The 18,153-nt window shown below is 50.2% G+C and overlaps 2 protein-coding genes across 3 annotated transcripts in view; one reads left to right on the top strand and one right to left on the bottom strand.

The window, feature by feature from the left end:
• FAM234B (family with sequence similarity 234 member B) overlaps window positions 1–7,242 on the top strand; it is a 38,742-nt gene extending 31,500 nt beyond the window's left edge. For both annotated transcript variants that reach the window (XM_047787505.1, XM_047787506.1), the window contains exons 10-13: window positions 645–800; window positions 2,919–3,036; window positions 4,726–4,946; window positions 6,922–7,242. In XM_047787505.1, coding sequence (XP_047643461.1) covers window positions 645–800; window positions 2,919–3,036; window positions 4,726–4,946; window positions 6,922–6,927 — 501 coding nt within the window. In that variant the 3' untranslated portion in view covers window positions 6,928–7,242. The remainder of the gene's footprint in view (window positions 1–644; window positions 801–2,918; window positions 3,037–4,725; window positions 4,947–6,921) is intronic.
• A 3,522-nt stretch (window positions 7,243–10,764) lies between these two features.
• Window positions 10,765–17,771, bottom strand: GSG1 (germ cell associated 1). Its single transcript, XM_047787504.1, has 5 exons — window positions 17,343–17,771; window positions 15,301–15,471; window positions 14,211–14,363; window positions 13,144–13,282; window positions 10,765–11,180 (listed from the first exon to the last, which is right to left on the bottom strand). The coding sequence occupies exons 1-5, from the start codon at window positions 17,659–17,661 to the stop codon at window positions 10,835–10,837; spliced, it is 1,128 nt and encodes a 375-aa protein (XP_047643460.1). The 5' UTR covers window positions 17,662–17,771; the 3' UTR covers window positions 10,765–10,834.
• Between the last annotated feature and the right edge of the window lie 382 nt (window positions 17,772–18,153).

The following is an 18,153-nucleotide window of genomic DNA, read 5'->3' as shown; positions in this document are numbered from 1 at the left end:
GTAGGAGGTCTTTGGGGGTGGAAAAGAGATATCCGTGCTCTCAGGGATTATGAATTCTGTTCCCTTAAGTATCCTTTGAGAGCTGCCACTTGGAAGTGAATTTTCTCTTAATTCATGTTTTTGCCTGTTCAGACTATGCTCTTTTAAATTTGTGACCACCTCGAGCTGAGCTATACATGCCATGATGCACGTGGCAGAGTCAAACTCCTAAAGCTTTTAGCACAGGGGATAGAAAAGAGCTGTCACCTAACGGAGACAGTCTCCAGAGAGAGGAGCGGGGATGAGGCAAGGGTTCTAGCACCGCCACTGCCGAGCGGCTGCTCCATCCTAAACAGGGAACAGTCGGCCTCTCTTCTCTCCCTGGGCCTTCGTTTCCTCACCTGTAAGATGGGAAGTGGCCTAGGTGATTGACATGTCCCTTCCCACCGGAGCGTTCTGCACTTGCTCCAGCTCTAACCAGGGTCCTGGACCTAGTTGTTACTTAGCACTCTCTGAATACCCCATTGTTTGAATTGAATAAGCTCCCCTGTTAATATCTGTGTTATTTGCACGTCTGTGGGATTGTCTGGTGTTTTGCTTGTCTGTGTTTTCTTGACCTGCTGCCTTCCTGAGGATGGGCTGCACTCACTGTCTTCCTTTTGTAGGTGATGGTGGTGGATGGGGACTCTGGGCTGGTCACTTGGAGTTACAGTGTCCCCTGTCGCATGCGAGAAACCCCAACCACCTCAGCGGCCACTGTGGACCAGAAGTCTGTCTTCCTTTTCTGGGCTGAAGGGCTGTCAGCTCCATCTCCCAGTTCGGTGAGTGAGCCTGGGAGGGTCGCCATGTCACTTTGTCAGATGGCAGCTGTCCTGGGGGCTGCCTGGGTCCAGAGGTGATATTAGAGCAGCCGGGCTTCCAAGTGGTTTGGGTGGAGACAGAACGGCCCTCGAGAGGCCAGACCAGGAACCTGCTCCCTCCTGCTTCCTCTGCTTTGCCTTTAAACCCAGCAGTGACAGCTGACCACAGCCCCAGCCGCTGGCTCCCAACAATGGGAGGCGTGGATAGAAGGTACAGAGTCTGGGTCCAGGAGTTCCTATTGTGGCTCAGTGGGTGAAATGAGTGTGGGGGCAGGTGGCAAAGCCGTGGGGCGGAACACTGGACTGAGGATGGGAGTTCACCTGCGGGATTATGGGAGAGGAGGTCTGATACGTGGAAAGCAAATTCGAGAACGTTTTAAATGCTCTTCTGCATTTAAATGTCCTGCGTTTTAGTGGGTTGAGGAGACAGGCTGCCACCCATAGTAGGTGTCTGGGAATTTTGAGTAAGACCCACCCTGATTTAATTCACTTATCCACAAGTTGACTAGCATCTCCTGTGTGCCAGGGACTCAGGGCACCCTGGGCGCAGTGCTGCCCTCTGGAGGCGGAGATGCAGAGCCGGAGAGAGGGAGACGCCTGAGTTCACCTGTGTTCAGCTGCAGGCTCTGGATCAAGTCACTTAACATTCCTGAGCCTCGTGCTCTTTATCTGTCAATGAAGATGCTAATATAGTGCCTCATTCCAGGATCAGATTTACAGAAATGATTGTCCTAACTCTGCGGTTCCCTGACATGTGACTGTGGGTCATGTACCTAACATTGAACTTCCTGGTTTCCTCCTGTAATAAAACGAGGGGCTCAGATCAGGTGACTCTCAAATGTAAGCATCTATAAATAACCACAAAGCAAGGGCATGTTACAGATACTCTAATAGAGGTGCTAATACAAAGTTTAGATGAAAGCCCCAAGGGGCAGGTATTAATTTTGTTGGGGACAATTTCATGAAAGAGGTGACATCAAGTTGGGGGCCTCCAGAGGAGAAGTGTTTTAATATGTGGAAGTGGGCTCAAGAGGATGGTTAGATGTCTAAGGGGAAGCAACACTGGCAAAGGTTAGAAAAAGCCAGTGAAGCATGAGCTTGTTTCATGGAATTTTTTTTTTTTTCTTTTTAGAGCTACACCCAGGGCATATGGAAGTTCCCAGGCTAGGGGTTGAATCTGAGCTGCAGCTGCCGGCCTACACCACAGCCATAGCCATACCAGTTCTGAGCCGCATCTGCAGCCTATGCTGCAGCTTGCAGCAATGCTGGATCCTTAACCACTGAGCGAGGCCATGGGTTGAACCTGCATCCTCACAGACACTATGTAGAGTTCTTAACCCACTGAGCCACAATAGAAATTCCCTGTTTTACAGAATTTTTGTTTCCTAATTAATGACTTCTGTCTGGTCTATGTCCTGTCTATTTCAGAATGGGAGTTCCCACTGTGGCTCAGCAGATTAAGAACCCAGCTAGTGTCCATGAGGATGCCGGTTTGATCCCTGGCCTCACTCAGTGGGTTAAGGATCTGGCATTGCTGTGGCTGTGGTGCAGGCCTGCAAATGCAGCTCCGATTTGACCCCTAGCCTGGGAACTTCCATTTGCTGCAGGTGCGGCCCTGAAAAGGAAAAAAAAGTAAAAAAACAAAAACAAACAAAACAAGAATGGATAAGATTTTTGTAAAATTTGTTTTTAGCTTGACACTTGCAATTAGCCCTAATAGTCAGGGAAAGCCAAAATCTTTGGCTCACAGTGTTTCCCCATGCACAAAGCCAATTTCCAGCTTCCCTGGAAAGTCACTTTCTGTCCTGGGCCCTCCCACTTCCTTTCTAACTCTCCTTTTCCTGTAAGGGAGAAAGCATGGACTTCGCCTTGGTGGTTTGAAGAAGCTTATGCTTAGTGTTTTGATCCCTTTGAAGTAACGTCTCTCATGGGCGGGTGTTTCTCTCAAACATACCCTAGTGGTTGGGCTCAGGCCTCTGTGTTGGGGCGCTGGAGGCACTCAGTGATCCTTACCATCTGTGTCACTTTTGCATCTCAGCGGCTGGACTGACCTTTGCCCTCACTCTTTCTCGTTGTCAGGATGTCACCCTAGGAACCGAGGCCCCTGGCCTTCACCACCTTTACCTCCTGCACCCGGCCTTCCCCTCGATTCTTCTGGATCTGGCCAATGCCACGGGGACCGTGACGGCTTCAGAGGGTAGGTCCGGGGCCGGTGGGGGTCTGTGTGCACAGATGAGGGGAGAGGACGCTCCCGTTGTCCCACCACGGGGAGGTGTGTGCTGGCAAGTGACCTGTGTGCCCACCATGCCCGGGCATTTCCCCTGGGGGCGCTGCCACCCGGGGCCATCGCCAGAGAGCAATGGGGGTATACCTGGCTCATGGGGTGAGGACCCATGTTGCCCGGAGGTGCTGAAAGCTGAGGGGCAGTGCTGGCTCCTCCCCAAGGGTCCCAGGAGCTAAGGACTCAGCAGATGTTTATTGACCATCAGCGGCGCCCCAGTGCTGGGAATACAAACCAGACTAGTTTCTCGACCCTGGAGGAGCTTGGGACCTGGAATTCACTGCAAGGGACAGAACAGAGCAGGCTGTTCCCCCAGGCATCCGTTTAGGCTCCAGAGACTTTCTTTGGACCAAAGTGCACACGCTCATTGCATCGAAACTGGAGCCAGGGAAAGAGACAAAGAAAAGTTGCCCCTTACCTGACCACTCATAGCCACTCTTAACATTTGGGACGTGTTCTGCTTTATATATGCAGCTAAATAACATCACAGAGCAAAATTGGAACCACGTTCTAGGGACCTGTAATAGTCCTGGAAAGTCGGCCACTGCCTCTGGTCTGGGACAGTTTCCTTCCCAGAGGTGGCCTCGGAGCTTGCTGTTCCTGCTGGGGAGGACAGGCTGGCCACGGTCCCTTTCTTCACTTCTTTTCCATATTCTCTTACGTCCAAAGACTTGTTCGCTCCTTCCCAGCTCCTTTGCCTCGAAGCTGAAGCTGGTGCTTTGACTCTGGGTTCACTGGGCTGTATGGGGAAGATGAGCCATTCTGGAACCTGCAGGCCCCCCTGCCCCCGCTCTATGTGTGGTGGGGGCCGTTTCCAGAAGCCTGTGATTAGCTCTAAATGAACTCTTTTTCAATATTAGCATAAATTATTATTTAGTGAACATTATGTAAATGTAAGTTAGAATCGAGATGATTTTTATTACAACACCTGATTTGTAGATGAGGCACAGTCCACACCAGCTAGGTACATAGCTTTTGTGACCAGGTGCTGACAGTCTAGGCATTCTCAGAATTTCTAGCTTGTTCTGCTCACTTTTCTACTGAATTGTTGCCACAGTTGGCCTGTCCTTTCACTTCCTGATCGGGGGCTTCCTTAGAAGTAGCTTCAGGAGTTCCTGCTGTGGCGCAGTAGAATAATCCAACTAGGAACCATGAGATTGAGGGTTCGATCCCTGGCCTCGCTCAGTGGGTTAAGGATCCGGTGTTGCCGTGAGCTGTGGTGCAGATGGAAAATGTGGCTCGGTTCCTGCGTTGCTGTGGCTCTGGTGTAGGCTGGCAGCTGTAGCTCCGATTTGACTCTTGCCTGGGAATCTCCATGTGCTGCGGGTGCGGGCCTAAAAACAAAGAAAAAAATAAAAAGAAATAGCTTCAGAGAAATGCAGGTACAGAGACCAGGAATTTGCTGCTTTGCCGACCCCAGTCACTCACCCCTGTGCATCCATGTCTGGTTGATACCTTGCCTTGATCGCGTGCTCAGGAGACTTCCGGTTTGAATTAGCAGAAGGAGGAAATGAGTGAATGAATCCAGTTGCTGAGCCAAACCACTCTCCTGTTGGTGGGAGTTTTCTGTCCTCTCTAACTGCTCTTGTTTTTGTCCTTCCTCAGTTGGGATCAACGACCTCTGGAAAGATGCCTTTTATGTTACCAGGACAACAGGGCCCAGCTCCGAAGGCCACCCGGCGCCCCTGGTGGTCAGCAAGCTTAGTCTGCGGTGGGCGCTGATGGAGGGCCAAGTGGTCCAGCTAAAGGAGACCACCCCCAAAATTGGCCGCGGGGAGCTGCGGAGATTCCTCTCTAGGATAAAGTTCGTTGATTCTCCCTACCAGGTGAAGAGCTTGTGAAAGAGAAGGTTGATTACTTCTGAGGGTTTAGGACACATACTACCAATTCCAAGTCTGCTCTTTAGAAGGTAGGGCGAACGGGAGCAGCCGGGTATCAGGAAACTGTTGCTTTGGACCAGCGTTATTTTTTCCCCTTCTTAAGCTTTTCATTTTTATTTTTAAAAAAATTTTGAGGAGTTCCCGTCGTGGCACGGTGGTTAACGAATCTGACTAGGAACCATGAGGTTGTGGGTTCGGTCCCTGCCCTTGCTCAGTGGGTTAACGATCCGGCGTTGCCGTGAGCTGTGGTGTAGGTTGCAGATGCGGCTCGGATCCCACATTGCTGTGGCTCTGGCTTAGGCCGGTGGCTACCGCTCCGATTAGATCCCTAGCCTTGGAACTTCCATATGCCATGGGAGTGGCCCTAGACAAGGCAAAAAACAAACAAAAATTTTTTTTTTTGGAGTAGAGTTAATGTACAGTGTCATGTTAGTTTCAGGTGTCCAGCAGAGTGAACCAGTTATACATATATCCACTTTTCCAGGTTCATTTCCATATAGGTTGCTACCTAGTATGGAGTAGAGTTCCCTGTGCTATTGGTCCTTGTTAGTTACCTGTTTTACATATAGTAGTGTGAAATGTTAATCCCAAACTCCTAATTTATCCCTCTCGCCACGTTTCCCCTTTGGTAACCAGTTTGTTTTCTATGTCTGTGAATCTGTTTCTATTTAGTAAATGCATTCATTTGTGTCATATTTTAGATTCCACATATAAAGGATATCAGATAGTATTTTGCCTTTCTTTTTTTCTTGGTCCTTTTTTTTTTTTTTTAGGGCTACACCCATGGCATATGGAGGTTCCCAGGCTAGGGGTTCAGCTGCAGCCACTGGCCTACGCCACAGCCGCATCAATGGCAAATCTGAGCTGCATCTGTGACCTACACCACAGTTCATGGCAATGCCAGATCCTTAACCCACTGATCAAACCGGTGTCTTTATGTATATTAGTCAGATTCATTTCTGCAGAACCATGATGGGAACCACCTGTCTTTCTCTTTCTGACTTACATCACTTAGTATGATAATCTCTAGGTCGATCCGTGTTGCTGCAAATAGTATTATTTCATTTTTTTTTTTTAATGGCCACATCTGCAGCATATGGAGGTCCCCAGGCTAGAGGTCGAATTGGAGCTGCAGCCACTGGCCCACGCCACAGCCATAGCAACGCCAGATCCAGAGATTCAAGCTGCGTCTGCAGCCTACACCACAGCTCATGGCAGCACTGGATCCTTAACCCGCTTAGTGAGGCAAGGAATCGAACCCTAGTCAGGTTTGTTAGCTGCTGAGCCACGACGGGAACTCCGGTAGTTCTATTTTTAGTTTTTAGGGAACCTCCATACGGTTCTCCATAGCGGTTGCACTAATTTACATTCTCACCAACAGTGTAGGAGGGTCCCCTTTTCTCCGCACCTTCTCCAGCATGATTGTTTGTAGACTTTGATGACAGAACAGTATTACTTTGTCAAGGTGCTTCATGACCATGAAATACCACTCCATTTCTGCTGGAAATGAGAACAACGTGAAACACCACTCAGTTGTTTTCATCTCTCTCAGGAGACCTTTGAAGGTGTTGGGTCATGGTTTTTACTGTTACTGCCTCTCTCTTCTGGGTAAGGGCTAGGAATGCCAGCATCGTGCCGGGCTTGTAGCAGTAGGTTACACAACTACGAAGAATTATCTTGCTCAAGATGCAGTCTCCCCCCACCCCCAGCCGACCCAGCCAAATACTTCGATCTAGTTCGCTGTTCAGGAGCTTACCATGGAAAAAGATAAAGTTTCTGGGCCTTTCTGGAGGGACACTTAGGAAGTATTATGGCAAGACAAAAGGACAGGAAAATAGAGGGATAGCTGATGGTTAGGGTTGCCCCATGTCTCTGCCATGAAATAAACTAAAGTCACTGATGCTTGTCATTTTCCCACCAGATGTAGTCTGACAGACTCTTCAGTTTCAGAAGATGTGAACTCTCCAGCTGGGGTTCACTCAGCTCCTTGGAGAGGAAGACTTGTCACCCGACTCCACCACCTCCGTGTGACTGTCGCCAAGCACTTTGGAAGGACTCGCAGCTCTTGGGTAACAGCACGGTCCGTTCGGCTGGGGCATCTCACCTGCCTTTCCAGTCCCTGTGTTAACCCCCTCTAGGCACTGTGTGTGGAGAGTTTGGAAATGTGAATTGTACTGTGGATTTTTTTTTTTTTTGTAAGTTTTAATTTATAAACCCTTTCTGGGAAACTCTGGTGAGGTTCCTCCCTGGACCATTTTGTTGGACATTATGTCATGAGTGTGTATTGTTTAGTATAGTGATGAAATCTTTTCTAGATAAGCCTGTCCTTCAGCTTGTCCATCTGAAACACATCTGGTTGGTTTGGTCCTCCTGAGACTCCCAGACAGCCTACCTCTGATGTGGAGGGCCCCTCAGCCCTTCTCCCCTTAGTCTCCTCCCATGTGCACCTCGACCTTGGCAGCAGTGAGGAAGGTCCGTGGTGGGGACCAGGGAGCCACCCAGCATCCTCACCCCTTCCTTGTCTGTGTCTCCTGTCTCCTCTTACCTGCTCTCTGTGTATTTAGGGGCCATAAGAATATCCCTAGGAGTTCCCATCGTGGCGCAGTAGAAACGAATCCGACTAGGAACCATGAGGTTGTGGGTTTGATCCCAGGGACCATAAGAATATCCCTAGGAGTTCTCGTCATGGCGCAGTGGAAACGAATCCGACCATGAGGAACCATAAGGTTGTGGGTTCAATCCTTGGCCTCGCTCGGTGGGTTGAGGATCTGGTGTTGCTCTGAGCTGTGGTGTAGGTCGCAGATGCGGCTCGGATCTGATGTTGCCGTGGCTGTGGCATAGGCTGGCAACTGTAGCTCCAATTGGACCCCTAGCCTGGGCCTCTCCATATGATGTGGGTTCGGCCCTAAAAAGCAAAAAAAAAAAAAAAAAAAGACTACCATCCCTATTCTGGAGTTCCCTGGTGGCTTTGCAGTTCAGGATCCAGTGTTGTCACTGTTGTGGCATAGGTTCAATCCCTGGCCTGTGACCTTCGGCATGCCAAAAAAAAAAAAAAAAGGAATATCCCTATTCTTATCAGAAGGGGAACAAGGGAAGTTGAAATGCCCCGCCTCTGACAAGAGTCCACAGGGTATGATGTGGTTTTTTGCAGCTGTACCTTCAGAAATGCTTATGTGTACGCCACCCTCAACTTCGGGGAAAACTCACATCAGGAATGACTGAGGCGACTGCCCCATCCCCTTCACCCCTCCTCTGTGTTCATAGCATCTTCTCCGATTGGGCATCCTCCTTACTGGCTCTCCTCTTGCTGTCTCTTATTCAGGGATACTTTTTGCTTTGCTTGCATGAAAGCAAAGCTGTTTCTGGACTCTGGCTCCTCGAGTCCAGCACACAGCCATTCTGCCCTGTACCTTCCCTTCTCATAGCGCCTTTGAAGCAGAGTATTTTGAGAAAATGTGTAAATAATGATAACTTTTATAAATGATTAAGATCTTTAGAATTATCTCCAGGGCTAACTTCTCCCTTCTTCTATGTGAATATGTTACTTTATCATGCTCTCTCCTAAAACTTCTAGGTCATTGTTGAGAAAGCAGAGATCCCACGTTAGCCGGGGAGAACCGCTGTTCTTCTCGAGTAAGTTTGGTAGATCGTCCGAGTGCACCCAGCTTCTCTCTTTGCTTCAGCCTGTATCTTTTTAGTTTGTGTTAATAGGCTCCAGAAAGTTTAGATGTTACAGAAAACTCAGATCCCAGATTTAAAGGCATGTGAATTACCCATGGGTAAGTGTTGTGACAAAACACAAGGTTGGTAGCCAGAGCTCCAAGCAAGCGTGTTGCCTGGCCTGTCGACTGGCCTTGCCAGGTCTGGGCACCCCTTGCCTTAAGCTCCTGAAAGCAAATTTGGTTTTGACACTTTGGAAGGCATGCGTGGGTCCAGCTTATTGGGAACTTAGGGGAACAGTTAGAAGACATTCAAGAGTATGGGGTTGAGAAGTTCCCGTTGTGGTTCAGCAGTAATGAACCCAACTAGTATCCATAAGGATGCGGGTTTGATCCCTGGCCCTGCTCAGTGGGTTAAGGATCCGGCTTTGCTGTGAGCTGTGGTATAGGTCGCAGATGTGGCCCAAATCCCCCATTGCTGTGGCTGTGGTGTAGGCCAGCACCTGTAGCTCCTATTCAAACCCTAGCCCAGGGATTTCCATATGCTGCAGGTGTGGCCCTAAAAAGCAAAAAAAAAAAAAAGTATGGGATTGATTCCAAATTCGCTTGTAGGGTTTGAATCTGCCTGGGTAGAAGGGGCTAGGATCTAGTTTGGTCTAATAGAGAATTCTAAAGACTAATTCATAATCAGTTGAATACCTAAAGCTTGAGTGGTGATCCCATGGCCTGGGCTGGGCGTCCTGGTTCTCTACCATGTGGAGGCTTTCAGGGAAGCCAGCCACTCTAGGCAGGTGTCAGTGCAAACTTGTTTACACTGGTTTGGGGGGATTGTTTTGGACAGAAAACCGTATTTATGCTGGGTGAGTGCCAGAAATACATAAGAAGCTAGCAAAAACAATGCCCCTAAACTCTTGGTGGTGTGTTTGCAAACTAACTGCACAGAGATTGTTCTGCCTCTGATAAGTTTGAACCTCCCCTTGCTAAACACAGCACACAAGCTCCAGGTTTGCTCTCTGTCTTGCCACCAGGACAGAGGATGTAAATGGTGGCTGGAGACTGAGGAAGCGTCACCTGACCAGCGTGGGTGCTGGTCTCTTGCCCAGTGCGGCTCTAAACTTCCTTCTCGCAGGCGATCCCCCACCAGCTGTTTGACCCCCCCCACCAGCCGGCTAAGACAGGAAGTGCTCCTCCCCCCCCCCCCCCCCCGCCCCGCTCCCCGCATGGGGTTCCTGCAAAGCCAATCAACCCCTCCTTAGAAAGAGCATTGACTTCTGCAAATGCAGGGCTGTTCCTTCTCCCGCTGTCTCCTCTCTCCTCCCCTTACAGACCTGCAACCCCAGACAGCATCCTCCCCCACCCCAGCGGGTCTCTTCCCCCTCTCCTCCATCTGCTGTGGTTGGTCCCACCCCCTGGGATGTGAATGGCTGTCCTTACTGCTCATGGTAAAGAAGAGCCGGCTAGGATGCTGTCAGGAAGTGCTGTTTAAAATGTGAATTGTTACGGAACAAATAAATCCTGTGTGTAGGAGCGAACCTGTGTGCCTTTCTCATTCCTCTCAGCCATCGAGAATGGTTTGTCTTTCCCTCACGGAAAAGAGAAAGGGAAAAGGGTGACTGGATGGGTGAGTGGCGGGGCGGCAGGGACGAGTGGAGGCTGTAGCCTGGTCCCTGGGGAGGCCTCCTTTGGGTTTGCCCCTGGGGAACCTTCATCCTGTCTGCATGGCCTCCGTGGCCCTTAAGGGGTGGCCTGTTCCTGTGTGCTGCAGGAGCCTTCCCGCATACACTGGTCTGCTGTCGCCGAGGAGGGTATATGTAATTCACATAATGTCCAGGGTGCCTGCTGTGTGGGTGCAGGGCGCAGACGTGGGCGGAGTGGAGGAGCCCCCCATGGCATATTGAGTTCTCGGGCCAGGGATCAGATCTGAACTGCCGTTGTGACCTAAGCCACGGCTGCAGCAATACCGGATCCTTAACTCACTGTGCTGGGCCAGGGATTGAACCTGCATCCCAGCGCTCCCAAGACACCCCTGATGCTGTTGTGCAGTAGCGGGAACTCCTAAATACCCTCATTCTCAACTTCTGAAAATCATGCTCAAGAAACCGTCTGGCTTAAGCACCTGTTGATAATAAGCAACATGTAAGGTCAGCCTCAGCCTGCTCTCCAGACCCTCTGCTCCTAACACTCTTCCTCCTCTACAGAGGACCCGGCCGCCTCTGCCGTAGGCCCCTGGCCAGTCCCTTGTTGAAAACCCTTGTCTTGTAGCTCGGAGTAGGAGTCAACTCCTTCAGAGACAGAGCGGATGGGCTGGTGGTGGTACTGGGGGTAGCCGGTCAGAGGGCCCCCCGGGGGGGCTGTGCATGCCAGCTGCTGCAGGAAACACTGGTGATGGTGGGGCAGGCAGCTCGGGGTTCCTTTGAAGCTCTTGCTGTGCTTGCACTTGAACTCCAGCACCAGCCTGGTGTATGTGTTGAAGGTGGTGACAGCCGATGCCATGCAGCAGGTGAAGGAAACCCAGGCCGTGCTAGAGACAAACGCACAAGAAACTGGCAGGTCAGACTCTTACAGGTTTGAAAGAAAAATACCACCATCCCTTCTTACTAGTCATCTAGGCTGATGCTTCTTAGGGATTTAGGGACCTGAGGGTGCTGCCTTCCACCAGGTTGCAGGTCTAGCACCGTGGGCAAGAGGACTGAACACGGTCCAGCTAGGTTAAATTCTGAATGTTTCTTGTAGTAAAAGATGATGACTCATATCAGGATAAAGGCAGGCTAAGGGTTTCAGGGATTCGTTTTCACTGCATTGGTCAGTGGTCAGTGCTGTGTTTTTTTATATCTGGTGTGGCCATTTGTGTGTGTGTGTGTGTGTGTGTGTGTACATATATATACACACTCTCCCCTGCCCCGCCACATACAGTTTTTTTGATGACTGTTTCCTGAGCTGCAGTCACCCTTGTGTTATCTCCAAGATGTCACAGACTCATGCTTGGACACAGTGGACGTAGCGCGATGCCTCACCCCTTCCCCAAGGAAACACACACTCCCTGCCAAAAATCTTCCTTCACTCAGATACCCCTTCCCTCTTCCTTTGAGTTTAGCTGCCTCAAGGTCCACAAAGAAGCTGCTGAGAATCATTCGGGAAACATTTACTACAAATCCAGAGGTATTATTAGAGGTGGCGCTAGTGGCATTTGCCTATTGTGGAAACAGTGTGGTTCTGGGATGATGAAGGAAGTTTGTAAAGAATGGAAGGGATGCTGGAGATGAAGAGAAGCTGGATAGGTCAACAAAGAAAAAAAGACCCCAGGGAACTGTATCAAACCCGTGCCTAAAAACTTGGGAAGTCACACTCCTGAGTCTCCCGAGTTCGTGGCAAACCCAGGAAACTGGGCCTTGTGGAGGTTGGGGGGATTTCACGAGGCCAAATGATGGTTAAAGGCGATGCCATGCCACTGTGTGTGCCTCTCAGTGGCCTCTGACAGACGAGACTCAGGCTGAGGATGCTTCAGATGGGAGTTTTGAAGGCTGAGCTCTGCCATTGAGATGCCCGGAATGGCTTGGAAGTGGACAAAAGATGAGAAACGATGGGTCTGGAAACTGAGCTAAAATATGGCAGCTGGTAGAGAAACCGACCCCTGCATCAAATAGCACATATTATACCATGAGAAAAGGGGGTGGGAGCCTGTGACAGATGTATACAGGCTTCCACATGCCTCTTCCGCACGGAGACTGGAGCCTAACGCTGTCTTTCCAGGGCTGTTACGTGCTCAGCACTCGGCCCAGACCGTTCGAGTGGGCCCACGTTGGCACCTGTGTGGTGAATGGAATGTGTTCTTCAAGGAAGAAGGTGAGAAACTCTAACAAAGGGCATGTTTCCCTTGAATGGGCAAGTTTCGTCCTGGTGGCTGCTTCCCTCTTTTTAAGAGAAAGCTCAACGAACTGACCCCTTCGTTCTTTAAGGGTTAGAGAAGGACTGCTAGGGACAGTTTCACTTCTGACACAGTTTGGTGGAAGAAGAATGGAGGGAGGATGAAGTTACTCTTGGTTATAGAAGAAGAGTGAGCCCATTCGTGGAATGGAATCCAATCCAGACTTCAAGGCTCATTCTTCATTCCTCTGTCTCCCAACGCCTTAAATCATAAAATACAGAACCTATCCAGTGTCATTTCCGTAAGCCGCACACAATCAGTCTTGCTTCCCAAGGGCATCAGACATTTCAGGTGAAGAAGCCCTTGTTACAGCTTCATCAGCAGAAACACGGGACCACATTCTCAACAAAAGAGCCAGGGGAATCCACTCCATACCTCCTGGGAAGGTGGGGAGGGCATGGATGCAGCCTGCTGGTCCAGCCCTCTGGGTGACCAGCAGACTGCTGGGATGAAGGGTGATGAGAGGGCAGAGGATACAGGGCAAGCCTTTAGCTAAGGGGGGCTGTTCTAAGGAAGGGTGACGGGGGAAGAGGAGGTTGAGGCGATGGTAAGCACTTACTAGAAGGCCCAGCCATAATTCCAAGCATGGGGCCTCCAGTCTTCTGGACCCAGGTTGGCCGTTGCCTGGAAGACTTGGGAATACATCATATGGCCCACCATCCCCAGAAGGCCTACAGAGGAAACAGGAAGGCAGCACCCTTAGGGAAAGGCTGGCATTGCCATCTACAGGGGATGCGATTTGGAAGTGACCCCAAGTGGCATCAGGTACAAGCTAAGTGGAAACGTTCCATTAACCCCATGCCACCACATTCCAGGGGGACAAATCTCCTGGAAGGCACATGTGCAGTAGGGTCCCCAGATGTTAGGTTTCGTGCTGTGGGAAGGTTTCTGAATCCATGCCACGCACAGGACCGCTGTTCCCTTTCTTCTTCCCACCCGGATCCCCACCATGGACTTTCTTCTTCGTTGTCTACATGCATCTCTTTATCCAACAGAAAGTCTGGGAAAGCTGCGTGTTACGTCATGACTGAGAAGTAAACCAAGCTGGAGTTCCCGTCGTGGCTCAGTGGTTAACAAATCCAACTAGGAACCATGAAGTTGTGGATTCGATCCCTGGCCTTACTCAGTGGGTTAAGGATCCGGCATTGCCAGTGAGCTGTGGTGTAGGTCGCAGACGTGGCTCGGATCTGGCGTTGCTGTGTCTCTGGTGCAGGCCAGCGGCTACAGCTCCAATTCGACCCCTAGCCTGGGAACCTCCATATGCTGTGGGAGCGGCCCTAGAAAAGGCAAAAAGACCAAAAAAAAAAAAAGTAAATTAAGCTGTATTGTCCACAATAAAAGAACTTGCAAATCCAAAGAACTGAGAGAGAACTCACTGAGCAGAGTATATACAATGATCTAATATAACATTTCACGTTATATCGTTTCACATGTTGTATCATTTCACATGTATCATTTCACGTTACATCATTTCACATGTTATTTCAGTTGCGAATGGAGACGCCTGTGATGTATCCCCAGGCTCCATCTTTAGAGAGCCTTAGGGTTCCTCCCTCCCCTTCTGTCTAGTGCCACAGAGGAGGCAGAGGACACCCCCCCGCTCCAGCTCCAGAGATGCTTGCTCACCTGACAAGACAGAGGAAACCGAGGCAAAGGCGCTCAACTTGAGGCCAAAGCCGGGGTTCTCCGTGAATAACAAGTCCGTCAGTAGCAGGAGGAAGCTGATGAGTTCAAGTCCGATGTAGGCGAACTGGGCTCCCAGCGATAACCACAGGATCTCTATCAGAAATCAGAGGAAGAAGAGCTCTTATCCTGAGAGTTAAAGAACTGAGCCGGCGGTGAGCAAGTGCTGCCTTGAGAAGTGGAGAGCCTCGTAGCACCAGAGAAGGAGACAGAGCTGAAAGCAGCTGGGACAGTCCTTAACCCAGGGTGCATTGCTGCCACCCCTCGGCTCTCAGTCTGCTCAGTACCCACCACACAGTCAAGTGTGCCGCATTGACTGTAAATACTCTTAGGGAGGTTTGAGAAGAAATCATCCAATTTTCACAACATCCTGCAGATGTGACTTTGCTATTTACCATTTCTATTTCTCTTAAAAAATTTTTTTTTGGAGTTCCCATTGTGGTGCAGCAGAAACTAGTCTGACTAGTAACCATGAGGTTTTGGGTTTGATCCCTAGCCTTGCTCAGTGAGTTAAGGATCTGACGTTCCCATGAGCTGTGGTATAGTTTGCAGATGTGGTTCGGATTCCAAGTTGCTGTGGCTGTGGCTCCAGTTCGACTGTTAGCCTGGGAGCTTCCATATACCCTGGGTGCGGCCCTAAAAAGAGAAAAAAAAAAATTAAATTTTGGGACAATCCGTTTTCTCTCTTCCTCCCTTCCTCCCCCTCCTCCCACCTTCCTTGACTCCCTTCCTTCTTCTTCTTCTTCTTCTTTTTTTTTTTAATTATTGGAGGAGAAAAAAGGAAAGAACTAAGTTTTTCAACATGGTTACTTGGCAACAAGAGTAGATTAGAGCTGTCAGTGGATTTCTATTTATGAACCCTGTCCCCGATGTTCCTTTTTTGCATTCCTGCATATGAATGAGAGTCAGCCTAGAAGAAGTTGGTGTCACCCTGTGGGGCTCAGAAGGAAAGAAAAGCAGGAGATCACAGTACAATTTAGATCCCCAGAGGCCCACCTCAATGGCAACTAAAGTTATCATCAAACCCACATACTTGCCACAAGCCCCAAGGGAGGATGGGGGAAGGAAGCCTTCTCCATCAACTGCTTCCCTCCAAATCGGAGAGTGGGGTGACATGGGCCTTGCAACGTGGCAAATTCCAGTAGTCCTTTCTCACCTCTCTCGGTTGGTGGTGTGAGTTCAAGGAAACTTCGGCACCTCTCCCCTGAAACAGACAAGGGGACGAAGCGATGAGGGGCTGCCTTGGACGAGGGATGAAGATGTTCCCCGAGCTCATCCCTGGCACCGCTCCCTCTGTCCCACCCAGGCCTGCACAGCAGATGGTAGGCAGGCAATGGAGGTCTCTTTGGAAGCAGAGAAGGATGCATGGATGGAGGAACAAAATAGGCAAGAGTCATCCGAGATTAATTTCTCTCTCAAGACCTGGCGATGAAGAGGAGGTTTTGTGAGTCGCCCAGGGGCATGCTCGTAGGGTCCACCAGCCCCAGCTGCCGCTGCTACTATACCGCTGGCCTGAGTGGTTCTGCATTGTGTCTGGGACTGGAGTTGGAGCAGTGCTAAGTGGCACAATGATCAATCTAAATGTAAATTCACATGAATATATAATCCTCTCCCATCTCCTCCTCTTAGCCACAGTCTAGAGAAGCAGCAGATCGAAGCTTATGCATGGTTCTGGCCTTTAAGAAAAAACCACAACCAGGGGATCTTTGCATGCTTGAGTAGGGAGGAGGGGATGTCAGCCTGACTCCCCCCTTGAGGCCACCCTGACCTCAGGTACCTACTTGGGACCCATTTTCCGAGTGCCTAGGAGCTGGGAGGGCCTGTCTGTGGCTCTTCCAGGGCGAACTTCCACCATCTACTTCTCTCTGGATTTCAGTTACTTTTTTTTTTTTTTTTTTAATTTGGCTGAGTCCCCAAGCATATGGAAGTCCCTGGCCAGGGATCAAACTGGCATAACAGCTGCTATCCCAGCCACCACAGTGTCTATGCTAGATCCTGCTGCTCCAAAAGGGGACGCCTCCCTTACTTTTTCAATTGTAACAGTAACACTTTTGGGATGTTTTAAAGGCCATCAACCTGATTCTTTCATCTCATGAATGAGAAAATCAAGGCCTATAAGAGTGAAGTTGTACCTAGGAGTTCCCAACGTGGCTCAGTGGTTAACGAATCCGACTGGGAACCATGAGGTTGCGGGTTCGATCCCTGGCCTTGCTCAGTGGGTTAAGGATCCGGCGTTGCCGGGAGCTGTGGTGTAGGTCGCAGACGTGGCTCGGATCCTGTGTTGCTGTGGCTCTGGCATAGGCCAGTGGCTAAAGCTCTGGTTTGACCCCTGGCCTGGGAACCTCCGCAGGAGCGGCACAAGAAATGGCAAAAAGACAAAAAAACAAACAAACAAAAAAACAACCAAAGAGTGAAGTAGTACCTATAAGGTCACAGCTGCGGGCTTTTTCTGACATTCTTCTTGTTTTGTCTCTACAAGGCAACTCCACCTCATGGGGATGGAAATTCTCATAATGTTAAAAGTCTACATGGAGCCCTTTAAGGGTATACTATTTTTAAATTATTTTTAAAATTTTTGGTTTTTTCTTTTCTTTTTAAGGCTGTACCCATAGCATATGGAACTTCCCAGGCTAGGGGTGAGTTGGAGCTGCAGCTGCTGGCCTACGCCAGAAGCCACAGCTGCGCCAGATCCAAGCCTCGTCTGGGACCTACACCATAGCTCACAGCAATGCTAGATCCTTAACCCACTGAGCAAGGCCAGGGATTGAACCAGCATCCTCAGGGACACTATGTTGGATTCTTAACACGCTGAGCCACAACAGGAACTCCAAGAGTAATGCAATTTTAAACCAGCATGTCTGTTTGACAGTCAGGAGGTGAAAGACCAGATGGATGGACTTTGGGCCTTAGGACAAGGGAGTCCAATGGGGAAGGGACACCACGCAGAGGGAGGAGACCCCAGGCAGGGGCTGAGGCAGACAAGAGTGAGCCAGGGCTATAACTTCCCACTGGATGGTTGCCTGCCAAGGTGGGGTGGGGGAGGGGAGGAATCAGGTGGCCAGGGGAGGGGGCTACCTGGTTCTTCCACGATTTCCTCACAGGATAGCCACATGCCACTCCAGAAGGCATGGAAGGTGAAGCGGTCATCCCCAGTCTCCCAGCTGTATTGCACCACCTCCTGGGCTGATGCATTGCTGCTGCTTCCATCCAAGGGCACCGGCAGGTCAAAGCACCTGGCTGCCAGACCTTTCCCGCACAGGGGCTTGGGCACCTTCTGTGTGCCCACAAACCAGTAGTTGCTGAGCAGGGATGTTGTGGAGAGGCTGAGTGATAGCACGTTGAGGACGGCAGATAAGCATGTCCGTTGGCCAGAGAAGCCCTTCGGGAGCTCCATCTGTAACAGACAAACACAAGCGGAGAGCTTGATTTCAGAGCCCTCTGGGAGATCAGAGATCGGCACGCCCTCCCCTGCGGCTCCCTGAGCAGCAGCCACGTTCCTCCAACAGGACGGGCACAGCCAGCCTCTGGGCATTTGCTCCTGAGCAGCCGTCAGAAGCTCCGCTCCAGGAGTGGCCGGGCACAGGCACCGGAGCGATGACGCTTATGTAAGCCGGACCTTATTATATTAAAACGCTTACGGTGGATGATCTGAATAAGTATCAGATAATCATCTCAGTCGGAATGTGATTAAGTCACTGAGCGAGTGTGTTTCTGGTGGAGAAGAAGAATTGGGAGCTCTCCAAATGCTCCTGCTGGTAATCTTGGGTTTTGTCTTGGTGGGCAGGTAACGGTACTGACCGCGGAGGTCTTTGTTATTGTAACGCGCTGTGGCTTTGGTGTGCTTCTCCCTCCGTTAGATTCTTCTGGGAGGGGTAAAGCAGGATAT

Source organism: Phacochoerus africanus, chromosome 7 (assembly GCF_016906955.1).
Source record: "Phacochoerus africanus isolate WHEZ1 chromosome 7, ROS_Pafr_v1, whole genome shotgun sequence".
NCBI lineage: Eukaryota > Metazoa > Chordata > Mammalia > Artiodactyla > Suidae > Phacochoerus > Phacochoerus africanus.
This window is presented reverse-complemented; position numbering and strand designations above follow the sequence as displayed.

Excerpts from the sequence above, each read along its gene's own strand:
- GSG1 (XM_047787504.1), bottom strand. The coding sequence starts at position 17,661 with ATGGAGCTCCCGAAGGGCTTCTCTGGCCAACGGACATGCTTATCTGCC. Across the intron at positions 14,364-15,300 it reads TCCCTTGGGGCTTGTGGCAA|AGATCCTGTGGTTATCGCTG; the intron begins GTATGTGGGTTT and ends GATTTCTGATAG. Across the intron at positions 13,283-14,210 it reads GGTTTCCTCTGTCTTGTCAG|GGTGCTGCCTTCCTGTTTCC; the intron begins GTGAGCAAGCAT and ends CCTTTCCCTAAG.